The sequence below is a fragment of the Archocentrus centrarchus genome, chromosome 14, assembly GCF_007364275.1.
Source record: "Archocentrus centrarchus isolate MPI-CPG fArcCen1 chromosome 14, fArcCen1, whole genome shotgun sequence".
Taxonomy (NCBI): Eukaryota; Metazoa; Chordata; class Actinopteri; order Cichliformes; family Cichlidae; genus Archocentrus; species Archocentrus centrarchus.
The window spans coordinates 31,169,018-31,184,662 of NC_044359.1; the positions used below are offsets into that span (position 1 = coordinate 31,169,018).

The following is a 15,645-nucleotide window of genomic DNA, read 5'->3' on the forward strand; positions in this document are numbered from 1 at the left end:
AATACTGCGGCTGAACATGAGCAGCCACAGCGCCCAAACGCTTCACTCACCGGCTTACCGAGGACACTTTTTAGGGTGATCTTGCCTGACTTACCAGAGCCAAATTGTGTACTTTTCCGCAGGACCAACAGGGATGCGGGTTGGGGATGGACCGGTTTCCGTGGAAACGGATTCCCATCGTTCACCTGCTGAGAGGAAAGCAAAGTGACCTGGGACTCACACTGTTTCCATCTGAGCGTCTGAATAACTTTTAATGTCCCCGGGGCTGGTCTGGGTGTCTGCGCGGTGTTACAGCTGAATCAGAGAGATGTCGACCAAACCGCGTGAGTGACCTCTTTGAGTTTTGGTTGATTCAGCAGCTTTAAAGAAACACTCGGCAATTAGCAGAAGCGTCTGAAAGTAAATGAATGATGATTAATTTAATGACTTGCTTGTTTATTTGTTCAACTCATTTGTAAATGTGTTTGGCCAGCCCGTGGAGAGCTCACGGACTCTGATTCAGAGAACTCATCAGAGGAGCTGACAGAGGCCGTTTGTCTGGAGTCAGACCTGCAGGACGGGCAGTAAGGAGCGGGTGGGGAGAGGGGGACACAACCTGCAAACATACTGTACAGCTGTGCAGTTTAATTTATACACTATTACCTGATAACCATTTATGATTCTAAACTATTTTATTCTACTCCCAGCGTGACTGAGCTGAGCTTTGAGCTAAATGCTTGTTAACATGTGGACTGAAGCTGTTTAGGTTTAGGGATTTATGAAATGTTAACCCACTGATACAGTAAGTCTCTCTGCCACCATAAACAGGCCAGAGTGAGATTTGAATGTTTTTTTCTCTCCCCAAGACTCCATTTCTTTCTCAGCGGTCTCATGTGTCTCTTTTGAAGACTATTTCATGAGTCCAAACCCAAATTAGATGAATCCAAATTCTGCAATGCAAATTGATGCCAAAAGCATAACCACAGAATCACCATACTCATATGCAAAGCTGTGCTGTGCATATTGGAGATTTTCTGGCGGTTTATGGAATTATATTTATGTCAGAAGTCATGTGTGAGAAACTGTTTCACTGAGTGACATCTAGCAGCAAAATAAGCCGGTTTTATATTTGTTCACCATCCATCCTCTTCCACTTATCCTTTTCATGTTCACAGGGGGAGTCTATCCCAGCTGTCACAGGGCTAACACAGAGACACAGACAACCATTCACACTCAATTTAGAATCACCAATTAACCTAACCCCACTAAGTTTATGTCTTTGGACTGTGGGAGGAAACCGAAGAACATGCAAACCCCATTCAGAAAGGCCCCTGCCAAGGTGCATTTGAATCCAGGCCTTCTTGCTGTGTGCCAACAGTGCTAACCACTGCTCACATTTTGGAAAATTAATTTTACTCAGTTGACTATGAAACAATTTTTCCGTTTTCTCAGGGATGATGTGTGCTCCTCGTTATGATTATTTTATGTGATTAACAGATTAATGGGACAGGAGCACAGAGGCTTCAGAGCTTGTCTTTGAATCTTCCCGTTTTAAAGATTTATTCAGCATTAAAGTAATCCAGTGACAGATGTCAGTAGCTCTAACCTTGCTGCCACGGTGAAACACAGTAACCTGAACTGCCCATCAAAGTGACCAATCACATTAAGCTCCGCCCAAATAGTCAAATATCAGTTTTCTCAAGCGAGCAGGATTGGAACGAATACCTGCGCTTCCATCCATCCATCCATCCATCCATCCATCCATTTTCTTCCGCTTATCCGGGGCCGGGTCGCGGGGGCAGAAGCCTAAGCAGAGAAGCCCAGGCTTCCCTCTCCCCAGCCACCTCCTCCAGCTCATCCGGAGGGACCCCAAGGCGTTCCCAGGCCAGCCGAGATACATAATCTCTCCAGCGTGTCCTGGGTCTACCACGGGGCCTCTTCCCGGTGGGACATGCCCGGAACACCTCACCCAGGAGGCGGCCGGGAGGCATCCTAATCAGATGCCCGAGCCACCTCAACTGGCTCCTTTCGATGTGGAGGAGCAGCGGCTCTACTCTGAGCCCCTCCCGGATGGCCGCACTCCTCACCTTATCTCTAAGGGAGAGGCCAGCCACCCTTCGAAGGAAACTCATTTCTGCCGCTTGTATTCGCGATCTTATTCTTTCGGTCACTACCCAAAGCTCGTGACCATAGGTGAGGGTAGGAACGTAGATCGACCGGTAAATCGAGAGCTTCGCTTTTACGCTAAACTCCCTCTTCACCACGACGGACCGGTGCAGCGTCCGCATCACTGTAGAAGCAGCCCCGATCCGCCTGTCGATCTCCCGTTCCCTTCTCCCATCACTCGTGAACAAGACCCCGAGATACTTAAACTCCTCCACTTGAGGCAAGAACTCGTTCCTGAGCCGGAGATGGCACTCCACCCTTTTCCGGCTGAGGACCATGGCCTCAGACTTAGAGGTGCTGATTCTCATGCCAGCCGCTTCACACTCGGCTGCGAACCGTTCCACTGCGAGCTGGAGGCCCCCCCCGATGAAGCCAACAGAACCGCATCATCTGCAAAAAGCAGAGATGAGACTCTGAGGCCACCAAGGAAGAAGCCTTCCGCCACCTGGCTACGCCTAGAAATTCTGTCCATAAAAATTATGAACAGAATCGGTGACAAAGGGCAGCCCTGACGGAGTCCAACACCCACAGGAAACAAATCCGACTTATTACCAGCTATACGGACCAAGCTCTCACTGTGGTTGTACAAGGACTGAATGGCCCGCAACAATGGGCCAGACACCCCATACTCCCGCAGGACCTCCCAAAGAACACCCCGAGGAACACGGTCGAATGCCTTCTCCAAGTCCACAAAGCACATGTAGACTGGTTGGGCAAACTCCCACGCACACTCGAATATCCTTGAGAGGATAAAGAGCTGGTCCAGCGTTCCACGACCAGGACGAAAACCGCATTGTTCCTCCTGAATACCTGCGCTTGCGAAATTAAATTATTTGCTTGGATTACGTTTTTCCACGCGCTTGACTTTTGACGTAAATATAATTCCATAGAAATACAGGTGTCCAATTAATTATTTTATATTATTAAGAACAACATAACTCACTACTGGCAAGCAGCAGATATACCTTATTGTTAATATTTCACGACTCAGCAGCAGCCTTGGCTAGGCAGGGTGGAGACTTCTTCCATGTGTCCAGGAAGGCATGGACGCATCTTAGCGCTCCCCCCGTTGAACCTGTCTAAAGCACCTCAGTGCTACATCCATTTTCATCAAAATTCCACAGGGAGGCCTTTTCATTGATTGGATCTTATTGAATAAACTGCCAAAAATAGCCCCAGTTGCATTTTTATCAGAAATACAACATGTGCTGTGACAGGGGTCTCCAGAGTGGGAAGGAAGCGAGGACATTTACCCAACAAGTCTGTGTGTTTTTGTGATACACCCTCTGGTTGCACTAAAGCAGTGGTTTTCATCCATTTCCTGGCGTGCCACACTTCAAAAGCAGAAAAAAGCTGAGGCCCCACACACCACAGTTTTTATCAGGGACTAACAATAAAAGAAAGATAAGTCCAAAGTGGTGAAGTGACACAGATAAAGAGAGACACAATGGTAGGATAAAAAAGGCCACAATTTCAAACACTCACACTCAACAAGCCTATGTGTACAATTTATGAAATGTATCTTATTCTATAACAATAAAAATGTGTGTGTGTGTGTGTGTGTGTGTGTGTGTGTGTGTGTGGTCTCAGGATGATGGAAGTTGAAGTGAGACATCACAGCGTGCTGTTGACGCGCAGTGAAGGCAAATACAGTGCCATTGGGAACCAGTGTACACACTATGGCGCTCCACTTAGCAAAGGTATGAAGACAGGAAGTCTGAAGAATAAAAACAACTGATTACACTTAAATACACAATGCAAGTAAAGACACTACTTCTATATGATCAATAAACAGGCTTTAAGGAGTGTAAAATGAATAAAAATTCTATAAAATAAAGAATAAAAATGACTAAGATATGTCCACACTGTGAATATATTTTGTGATGAGTATACCCTGTGCTGTACTGGCACTATAATAAACTCTATTAACAGTAACCTGTTACAGATATACAACCAATGTGATACACAGAATCACAGATAAATGGAGGACAAGCGAAGTTAGATTTTCTGTTTATGGTTTCTGTGACATCACAGAGATGCATTTCAGTCTTGAGTCACATGTGCGGGCAGAAAAGTGTAATTTAAACAAAGTCATCTCCTCTTTCACACAATAGTGCACACTGTAAAGTCTCAGACTGGTCTGAGCTTCGTATGTTCTGCATTTTATTAATTTGCCTTCACACTGTATTTTTCCTGTGTGCATCTTTGTGTGTTCAGGGTTTATTTCAGGGAACAGAGTGCGCTGCCCATGGCACGGCTCCTGTTTCAACGTCCATACAGGCGATCTGGAGGAATACCCCGGCACTGACTGTTTACCTTGCCACAAGGTATGAGCCAAAGAGACAGACTGAGAAAAAGCTTATGGGCACATTTGCTGCCCTTTTAATTATTTTTTTCCTCTTTTGAAGGTCCATATTCAAAACAGCAAAGTGTATGTGTCCATAAATAAAAAGGTAAGCAGGTTACCCTTCCTATTTTATTTGAGGTGAGGATATTTTAAAGTCGTGGTGCTTTTAATCTCCTAGTACCATTTTCTTCAGTGAGGTCATATACTACCTGTCAATAATCAGGGGTAATAAATTGTAAGAAAGAAAGAAAGAAAAAGAAAATCTGTTTTTTGTTTAAAGAAAAATAAAATAAAATTTTATTTTTCAAATCAATAATCTAGTGATATCGTTTTCCCTCAGTGTAAAACTGTGAAGAATTTGGGGATTTTCACGACCTGTGATACTTTAACCGTGATCGAAGAAAAGAAAAAAAGCAGAAATGTAGATTGTTTTCACTCACAATTTTAAGCAAGTTCAAATTTCTGCACACACACTTTTTAGAGTGCAATTGAAACATTTCATGAATCCAGAGAACTTCCTGGATATCAGGGACGAGGCTGGAAACCAATATAGAATGGGCGTATCTCCTGGCCCCCAGCCAGCACTGCCTTAAAAATAGATACGATTCTGCTGTGGAAATCTCTGAAAGCCTTTGTCACTGAACACAGCTCACTGCTGCGTCCATACATAGCGGTTAAAACCCTGCCACAGAAAGAAAGAAGACAAGATTCAGGAATGACCCTTCTTTGGGTCCAAGCTCAGATGAAGTGGAAAGCTGTCTTGGGGTCTGACCAATCAAAATATGAAAACTTCATCAGCATAGTTTCATGTAAGATGTAACGACTACTAAGAAAAGCCAAAAACTGAACCGGCTAACATAGTTTGTTAATAGAATAAGAATTAGCTGATTCGGGCTCACCAGGGTGCCCAGTGGGAAAGGCTGAGAGAGGCAAAGGTGAGTCCAGTCGAGTTAGGTGAAGAGTGGATCTGGGAGGATGTTGGAGCAGGAACTGGCTATTTATGGTGGAGGTGATGAACAGCAGCTGATTACATGAGTCCAAAGGAGCAGCCTCTACTCCTGCCATCAAGCACACACACACACACACACACACACACACACACACACACACACACACACACACACACACACACACACCAGTATGTGACTGGCTGATTAGAGTGAAACAGGTGTACCTAATTAAGGAGCCATAAGTGCATTTTTAGGTAGCTGATTTCATATCATATATATATAATTTTCTATTCATAAATACCGCTGTTGGTACCTACTGATGAGGTGGTCGTGTTTTATCCATGATTCAGACTCTCAGGCAGGAGAAAAGGATAAAGAGTATGAGCGCTGCAATACCAGGAGTTACTCACACTGTTCTGCTGCTGGGAGGAGGTGAGTGCGGACCACGCTGTATGTTTTTGAATATTAATATGTGTGTGTGTTTGTGTGCCTTCAACGGGGCACTCATCAATCAAACTCCCCAACAAATAAGTAAATACATTAACAAACAATAGAGAAAATGCTTGGAAATTCATTTTAATTGTAAAATAAATCAGCAACTGAATTTTTAATAATAATTTACACACAAAAAATCCCAAATATTTTCAAATTCCAGCTTCCCAAGTGTTGAGATTTGCTGCTATTCCATGTTTTAAGTAGGCTGAACTCTAAACTCCTGTTGATTTTATGCTATATTCTGCTTTTTTAATGCTTAATAGAGCATGATTAACTAAAATCTTAACTTAAAGTAGATGCGCAGATTGCACTCTGAATATATACAACAATTGTGCCTCATGATTTCTATAGATGTGGCCGTAAAGTTAGGTGATTCTCTGATATTGCAAAGACGAGTACATGTACACTGCACACAGGTATGTGCAGGTATTGGCTAATGGCTAATAACAAAGACAACACAAAGAATTGCTCCTAATTTGCTTCTTGTGTGCGTGTGTGTGTGTGTGTGTGTGTGTGTGTGTGTGTGTTATCTTTGCGTAAGAGCAGGAGCTGCGTCACTGATATGCGCTGAGACGCTGCGGCAGGAAAACTTTGGTGGCAGAATCATCATGGTCACCAGAGAAGACCTTCTACCTTACGACAAAACACGACTGAGCAAGGTGCTGCACAGCGAATGACCCGATACAAACGCGTAAATGCTGCTTTATGAATGTTCTTCAGTTCACTACAGTTAGTGAAACACACACGCTGATTTTACAGGTAATGAACGTGGAGAGCGACAGCATCCTGATGAGGAGGATGGAGTTTTTCCATCAGTATGACATAGAGGTGTGGCTCAGGAAAGAAGTGAGTGCTTCCTGTGTGACTGTGTTTTCGTCTGTATTTAATCTCATAGACATTGTTACCTTGAAGTAAATTTTCCTCTGGGCAGCAACACATGGATCTTATCCTGGGACTGGCTTGGAGTCATATTTTGAAACTGGACCACCTGTTGCTGTGTTTACAGGCTCTTTCCGTGGACACCGACAAGAAGACAGTCACATTTGATGATGGTTCAGTCCAGAGCTATGACCAAATCCTCATCTCAACTGGCTGCAGGTACAGATGACGACACAAGTGTGTGTACAAATATTTCTTATGAAACCAGGTCCAGCCTAAATGCTTTAGTGGTCTGGGGCAGGCACTAATCATCCCTCAAGTGTACAAAAGTATCACACAGAGAATTAAATACGATTTAAGGCAAAAACAACCAAACATGTAACCCTTTACTGTCATGGTCCTGGATCTTTTGCCCAGTGTTTTGTGTTTTGTATGAGCTTTTTCTTTGTTTAAATTCCTAGTGTATTATTGGGTTTTGGATTTGTTTGAGTTTCAGGTTGAGCTGGTGTTTTGTATCTCCGTATGTCAGTTCCTCTTGTATTGCTTATCTTTTGTCTTTGTGTCAAGTTCACGTCTTAGTCCTGGTCTCTGTGGTTGCTGCTTCCTGCCTTATTTTGGTTGTGTCTTTGGTGCTTGTGCTTTGGGTGTCCTGCCCAGCTGTTTCCAAATACCTCATTCCCTGGTGTGTAGATGTTGTCTGTGTTTTCCCCCTTGTTCGTCGTCGTGCTGTCGTCTGTGGCTCTCTGCTCGCTGTGCGCTTTTCCATCTGTCTGTATTTTGAGTTGTTACCTAGTTTGTGCTGCTGGTCCCGTCCAGCTCTGGAAATCCTGTTCTCAGCAATAAAGCTGAAGTTAAGTTCCATCCTGTTTCTGAGTCTCATGCGTCCACACAGCTGACCCAACAGACAGAATCATGCCTGTTTTTAATGCAGTGCTCCCTGAGTGCCCCAAGGTCACGGGCATTCAATGCTAATGTTTGTCCCTTGCACACAGAGATTTTGTCAGATGTTCTGAATGTTTTGATATTATGTACTGTAGATGATGAGATATCCAAAATCTTCATAATTTTACACTGAGGAACATTATTCTGAAATCGTTCACCAATTTGTAGACACATATTGGTGAATCTCTGCCCATCTTTACTCATGAGAAACTCTGCCTCTCTAAGATGCTCTTTTTTATACCCAGTCATGTTACTGACATGTTGCCAGTTAACCTCATTAGTTTCAAAATGTTCCTCCAGCTGTTTCTTTTTATTTACTTTTACAGCCTTTTGTTGCTGCAATCCTAACGTTTGAGACGTGTTGCTGCCATCAAATTCAAACGAGATAACAATTTTCACGAAACAGTAAAATGTCTCAATTTAAACATTTGATTTGTTCTATTGTGAATAAAATATAGGTTTAAGAGATTAGCAGATGCTTTTTTGGAAGTGGAGTTGTATTTCAAACAGCACCTAAATCAGTTAAGTTGACTTATGCTTACTTTCATATAGTAACATTAATCAGCGGGCACTGTGATTTATGTATTTTGAAAATGCCACACACTGACCTTAAACTATATTCAGCATCATCTTCAGTACAGGAGACAGCCAGTGTTACAAAGCTCCTAATGCTGCGAGCATTTAAAAAAAAAAAATCTTTTAACACTTAAGACTGAGTACTAGTTTTAGCAAAAACAGATTACTCAGGGACCTATGACCAGCACCAGATGTGGTCACTGTAAGCCTGCACTACACTGCAGTTCATTGCTTCTGATCAGTCGTGACCTGTTCTTCAGAGCAAAGGGTCTGGATGTGCCTGGTATGAACTTGGGCAACATCAAGATGTTGGAGACGCCAGAGGATGCCCGGCAAATCCACGCCGCCTGTATTGGCCACAACGTTGTCCTCGTTGGAACCTCTTTTGTTGGTACTGCTACTGCTGTGTGCAAAATATTCACATGATGTCCGGATTTTTGTAGAAAAGTAGGTATAACAACACTGAAGCTCCTGGATATTCACTACAACACCTACAATTACATATTGCTTTCAGGTATGGAGGTGGCATCTTACTTGTTAGACAAAGCCTCCAGTATCACAGTGATAGGCAGCAGTGAGATGCCATACCAAAACACGCTAGGCCCTGAAATCGGCAAACTCACCATGCTGGTAAGAAGGAGAGAGAGAGACTTATGGATCATATCCTGACAGTAACTCATCTCCAGTTCACTTGTTTCTGTCCAAACTCTTGTTTCTGCAGATGCTGACTGAGAAAAACGTGAAATTCTACATGAATGATAATGTGACAGAGGTTAGAGGTACGAATGGCAAGGTAAAGTGAGAAAATAAACTTCATCCCAGTTTTGGACGTGAACATCAGCACTCAGAGAGAAGTTTTCTTTGCAGTAAATAAATGAATAAATACAGACACTGAGTTCTTCCTGTCTTCTGTCACTTTGTCCTTTCTTCCTCGAGGTGAAGGACATTGTGCTGAAAAGTGGAAAAGTTATTCCAGCTGATGTTCTGATTGTTGGCATTGGTAAGTGGAAACATTTAAACATTGCATACAAAGTCTTTTATTGAGCAATGCAGAATGCTGGGAAACATTTATAGCCAGTTAGCAGCTCTTTTTCACTTCTACTTCCATTTATGCCGGTTTTCCTCATGTCTGACTTCTTCTCTGCAGACTCTCCACCAGAAGGAGAATAAGTGTATTGAAAATATGTCTGAGTTTAATGTCGAGAGGCATGTTGCAATTGTATTAATATTCCTTAATGACACAGATAACTGAGCAAAATGACTCAACAGCTGCTCTTCTTGCTCTTTCTTCTTCCTCCACCAGGCACCATGCCCAACTCAGAGTACTTAAAGAGCAGTAAAATACAGATGACCTCAAAAAACTTTGTAAAAGTCGACAAGGTAGGCTAATAATAGTCTGCTGTTCACTAGGTTGTCTACATTCTTGCTTTCTCCTGAAACTTGTGTCTTGCCCCACTGATCATCAGTTCTCTGTATTGATCCTCCTCCTGCAGTACATGCGCACCAACGTCCCCGATGTCTTCTGTGGTGGTGATCTGGCCATCTTCCCACTGGCCATGGCCAAAAACCAGATGGTAAACATCGGACACTGGCAGATGGCACAAGCACAGGGTAAGGCAGAAAACACCTAAATGCAATCACAAAGTTTCACACAAACTTTAAAGCACAAAACCTGCGAAGATGTCGTCTATCGGAAGCAGGACTAATTTCCCATTAATTCTGGGTGAATTTATACTCCTCCAAGATACAATCCTCACAGTAACCTTGTCACGGGCCTTAGCTTTGCTCTTTCCTGCTGAACATTTTGTATGAATTCAATAAAACCTGCAAGTTATTTTGCAAAGATGAGGAAAAAACCTTTGAGTACCACAAAATGCACAGTACAGACCTGCAGCTGAACAGGAAGAAATATTACTGTTTCGTGATCAGTGAGGCTCAGCATAGCCTGCTGGAACAAATGAAAATGACTGATGATGTCCTCACAGCTGTATGATTTCAACATGTTAGTGTACTCTCTTGTAGTCTCGTGACATTTACGTACTACGGACTTCATCATTCGGCGACCTCGCTCTGTAACTTTACGTCTGTCACTTTGCGGCTTCCAGTTTGCAATAAAACCACTCACAGCTGATCGTGGAATATCTAGGAGGGACGAAAGTTCACAAACTCACGTGCTGCAAAGGTGGCATCCTGTTACAGTAACACATTTGAATTCAGCGAGCTCTTTAGAACGACCCGTTCTGTCACAAATGTTTTTAAAGGCAGACTGCATGGCTGCACCTGTACCATGTCACATGTTCACTGGCTTTACTATAACAGCACTTCATAACAACGCTCAGTTGTTACGAATCCACAACAACTGAGCGCTGGCTCCTGCTCAGCGGTGCTCTTGTTTATAATGAGCGCCCAGTGGCCACACAGCAAAAGGTTGCTGGGTTCAAGCTCAGGCCCTTCAGTGTGGAGTCTGCGTGCTCTCGCTCTACTTTGTTTTGTTTCTCCTGCCGCTGAAAATGTTGCTAAGTTATGTCAGTCCAGAAGTTTCACATCAACTCTGGTTAAATAAAGATAAAAATAAAGTGATACAGGCTACTGTTAAATACTGAACTAAACCTCGTATCTGACATTCACACGTTAAACATTTGACATGTTTTTGTTGTATTAAGGGAGGATAGTAGCTCTGAACATGCTGAACAAAACCACTGAACTCAACTCAGTCCCGTTCTACTGGACCGTCCTTGTGGGTAAAACCATCCGATACACAGGTAAGCACACACACACACACAGACACACACACACCTTTGTTTGTGTGTACATTTTGTATTTAGATTGCAAACAAGACGTCTCACTATCACGTGAAGTTGCCATCTAAACTGTTCATCCTGCTCCTTAAAAAAATTTCATATGCACAAATGCTGTACAGTTAAACCCTCCATGACAGAGTTCATATGTCTTTGTTAAATGTTTACTGCAGGCTATGGGGAGGGATACACTGAGATCATAATAAAAGGAAAGTTTGAGGACAGGAAGTTCCTCGCATTGTACATCAAGTAAGTTGTTGTTAAAACTGTATTCAGCTGTGATAGATCTAACTACTAAATAAATATCCCGATGTGTAAGTTTGTATACGTTTTATTTTAATTTCCTGTAGGGATGATGAGGTTATAGCAGCAGCTGGCCTGAACTTTGATCCAGCAGTATCTGCAGTAGCTGAGAGACTCGCATCAGGAAAAGTCATCACAAAGAAAGAGGCCCAGTATGTAAAACCGTTTCTGTCTTCCCATCTTCAGATTATTTTCACCAAACAGAATCAGAACAATCTGTCTCCACAGAGATGTGGAGAATTTTGTTTTTGTGAAAAATGAGCCATATTTTTTCACCCACCCCAAAACACTCCTTTTGTTTTTAGCGGCTGGGATCTGGGTGGAACATGCGTGCTTCTCAAATGGGCTCAATCAAACTTTACACAGCCTTTGTAAAAATGTCACATCATAAAAATTTGACCAGCAGTTGTTTGGATCATGCACCAAAGTGACATCATCATCATCACCACGGTGACATCATCCTTTGGTTAGTGAGTGAGGTGCACATCTGAAGGAAACACACAGCAGTTTCATGTCCTAATTACACATATAGCATATCTAGCTTCATTCTTAGTTACTCTCATACACTCCTCCGTGTTGGACGGATGATGCGGCATGCTTCAGGTCATGAGCTGTTCGTCTCCTTCTCCATACTCACACACGTCATTCTGCTGCAGGTTCATCTTGGTTTCATCTGTCCAAAGATCTTGTTACAGAACTGTGCAGGCTCTTTTTGTAAGCAGTGGTTTGCACCTTGTTGTAAAGTCTGTATATTTACATTCATGAAGGCGTCTCTTGAGTGTAGACTGTGGCAATGACACCTTACCTCCTGGACAGTGTTCTTGACTTGGTTAGACGGTGTGAGGATGTTTTCCTTATCCATGGAAATAATTCTATCATCATGAACTTTGTCTTCTGTGAGCTGAGCTGGCCAGTACATTCCTTCTTTTTAGGAATGTATCAGATTGTTGCTTTAGCCACTCCTAAAGTTTTTGCTGGCTCTCTAGTAGGTTTATTTTTCGTTTTTCAGCCTAGTGATGGCCTCCTTGACTTGCTTCGATATCTCTCTGGACCTCATATCGAGAGCTTCAGTGAAAAGCTACCAACTTCAAGTTCAACACATGGAATCAACTCCAGAATTTGTCTGCTTGATTTGTGATAGAAAAGCAAGAGAACATTAACTGTGAACTTCTGAGAATGGGTGTTCTGTGTATAATAATGGCTGTAATTACTAAACAGTTGATGCAATACTTTTGTTAAACCCCTTGAATTATAGTGGAAAGTCAGCACATCACTCACATCCTGACTGTTTGATTTAAAATCCACTGTGGTGGCGCTCAGAAGCAGAATTACAAAAACTGTGTCATTGTTTAAAAACTTCCAGTCCTAACTGTGCTCACATTAAAAGGTGTAAATCTATATGAAAGCCTTTTTCAAGCACCTTTCCTCTCTCTGACAGATCAGATGACCTGAGCTGGCTGCAGCTGTCCTGATATTCACCGTCTCCCACTCATCTGTACACCGTTCAGTCCTCCGTCTCTTCTTCAGCACGGCTCTCAATAAGGACAAGGAGTTTGAAGACATGGATGAAAATGTTTCAGTCAGCGGAGACAAACTTCACTGGTGGGGTCAAAACAGCACCAACCACAGTGAAGGCTGCAGTCACAGTTCAGCGTCTAATACAGGCTGTGTGGAAGTTTTAGATTTGACACTGCATGTCATGCATTTGGTGTTCATGTCAACAACAGATACCTCAAAATGATGCAGCTTATGGGTCTTTTTTTTTTTCTTTTTTCATTATTTCTTTTTTTTTCATTTCAGGGATTTATGTCTCCAGGAGTGTTTCAGTGACAGTTCAGAGACATCGCCTTTTAAGATGCCTCAGTATGTTCTCTGCCATTAACATTTAAAGCTGCCTTTTACTTTGATGGGGCAGCTGGAAAAACATAAGTGACCTTAATGCCCACTGCAGCCGTGTACGTGATCCAGTCAGTGAGTCGGAGGGGGGGATTAGGAAAACAGAGGCAGGAGCATTTAGCTCTTTGAAACAGAGATGCTGAAACAGACAACAGTAACAAAACACACCAGCAGGAAACAATGGGCCTGCAGCAAGTGCGAACAAAAGCACAAAAGAAATGCTGCGTTTCTCTCCCCCCCCCTCGAGCTCTCTGCTGGTCTATCACTATCTTTAATTCACACCTTTTACTCTTCGCTCTCAGCAGCACGCCTCAGTTCACCCAGGACCTTTCAGGGCCTAGTACCATTTTAGCTGGTAGTAGGTGGTAATGGATTTTTTTTTTCTCTGTACTAATGTTGTATGTAAAAGATTTTAAATTTTTTTTCTTTGCAAAAGGCAAACTGAACACTTTTTTGGTCAACATTTGAATTGAAACTTGTTGCCTGCAATTTTAAGGAAAATGGAAGCTGTGGACAGAAATCTTCTTTAATCTTAAATATATTAGAAAAATACAATTTTTGCAGATAATTAAGGATAAAGCAGAATAAAGGATAAAGTGTATTTTATGCACAGGAGATGACTGAGTCCTCTGATATCCCTGTAACCTCACTTCTGTGTGAAAAAATGCATTTACAGTGTAACGCAGAATCACTCTGTAACAGCAAGTAATTTATGAATCATTGGTATAAGAAGAATATCAGATTTGTTCTCCTGGGGTGGAGAATGTAATTTGCCTAATACAAGATGAAGGTACATCGATGAACATCAGTCCTCTTGTTAGTAACGGCTTTGTTATCAACTCGAAGTGATTCTTAATGCCAAGGGAGGAATAAAAGTGAAGTCCTTGTCATTTAAACTTTTTTTGTCTTGTGTTTAACTTTGCATTAAAAAAATCTCAGGCATAACAATTTGGTCTCTTCTATTCAGTGACTCATCAGTGATGGAGTGTGTGATTCACTCAGAGAGGACTGCACTGACATCTAGTGTCCAGCAGTGGTAGTGTTAGTACATAGAGTGGACAGGAACAGGAAGTGAGGCGTCCCTAGTCATAAATTTACATCTATAATTACAGAAAGAGTCACAGAAATTGTTTCCTTACTTGATTTGAAGGGCATTTAACATCTTGCATGTTACTGCATTTGCCCGAGACAGTAACCCAGAGAAAAATATACAGCAGTAACAGCCTTAAGCTGCATCCACACAGGAAGAGATTTGCAGTGGCCTGACGCTGCAGAGACCAGAGACCACAAAAAGTCAATGACATCTGTAACATCCACTTGTAACCAGCCATCAGCAACAAAATGTTTCTTTAAAGGTGAACTGCCTCCTGTGTGGATGGGGCTACATCTGGATAATTGTGGCTATGAAATTAAAATATGATAAATGCACCACCGCCGCGATTTACTGTGTCAGTGAAGAATTTGATGTTATGTAGTTAACAGTTTAGAGCAGCGGCAAAGAAGAAGAGGGGAAAAAGATGGATTCAGGACTTTGCACATTAAATTGTTGCTCCATCATGTCAGCAATAAGCTTGACAGCTTGGAGCTTTTTACTGTGTTTACTGAAGAGCAGCTTTTTGTTAGAGTCACAGCTCCACACCCTCTCTGCCGGTAAGCGTCCTGTGTGTTTCTTATGCTGCAGCGGATTAACCCTCCTTACTTCACTGACAGATATGAGCATGGTTCAGTTATGTGATCCCCTGAAAGATCAACTTAAAGTCTTTTCAGAAAGTGTTAAATAACGTAGAAGCATGAGATAAAGCTGTGCAAATCCTCAGCTTTTAACAGGTGTGCTCAGCAGGAGGAGGTCTTATCCTCATGAAAGCTGTGGCATCGAGATTATATATTTTGTACCAAAAAATTTCTTTTGGGAGTTTTAAAGGGTGTTCAGCTGCTCAGTTTCTCTTTAGTCCAAGGTCTTAGCAGCACCCTAGGATCCTTACTTTGTGTCTTGCACTGCATAAATCTATTTTAAACTGTGAACAAATAAATCCTGAGGCCAATAACAGCATAAAGCTCTCTTTTGCTTCTTTAATTCAGTCTCTGCTCAGCTGCAGTAATGACGCAGTCTCTTGCTGGTCAGATTTAGTTGGAGCCTCTTTCTCTTTAGGAAAAGTCTGTCTTAAGGCATCCTGGGTTTCTTTTAACAGAGCCTCTCTGTGTGCAACATACCGCTGCCGCCTGTTGGCCCTGTACTGCTCCAGCCTCTTTGCCTCAGCCTGGGGGTCGTGCAGCTCTCCCTCCCACCTCAGGCTCTCAGCCTGAGGTGGGAGGG

General features: G+C 42.6%; 1 protein-coding gene across 1 annotated transcript; it reads left to right on the plus strand.

Moving 5' to 3' along the window:
• The first annotated feature begins 62 nt into the window (after positions 1–62).
• Positions 63–14,209, plus strand: aifm5 (apoptosis inducing factor mitochondria associated 5). The gene is made up of 19 exons (XM_030746650.1): positions 63–323; positions 473–563; positions 3,736–3,845; positions 4,363–4,472; positions 4,554–4,598; positions 5,793–5,874; positions 6,484–6,596; positions 6,697–6,783; positions 6,944–7,035; positions 8,595–8,725; positions 8,849–8,964; positions 9,056–9,127; positions 9,271–9,334; positions 9,638–9,714; positions 9,828–9,945; positions 10,998–11,096; positions 11,306–11,381; positions 11,483–11,587; positions 12,874–14,209. Exons 1-19 carry the CDS (start codon positions 308–310, stop codon positions 12,905–12,907), a joined length of 1,638 nt encoding a protein of 545 aa, XP_030602510.1. The 5' UTR covers positions 63–307; the 3' UTR covers positions 12,908–14,209.
• The last annotated feature ends 1,436 nt before the right edge of the window (positions 14,210–15,645 follow it).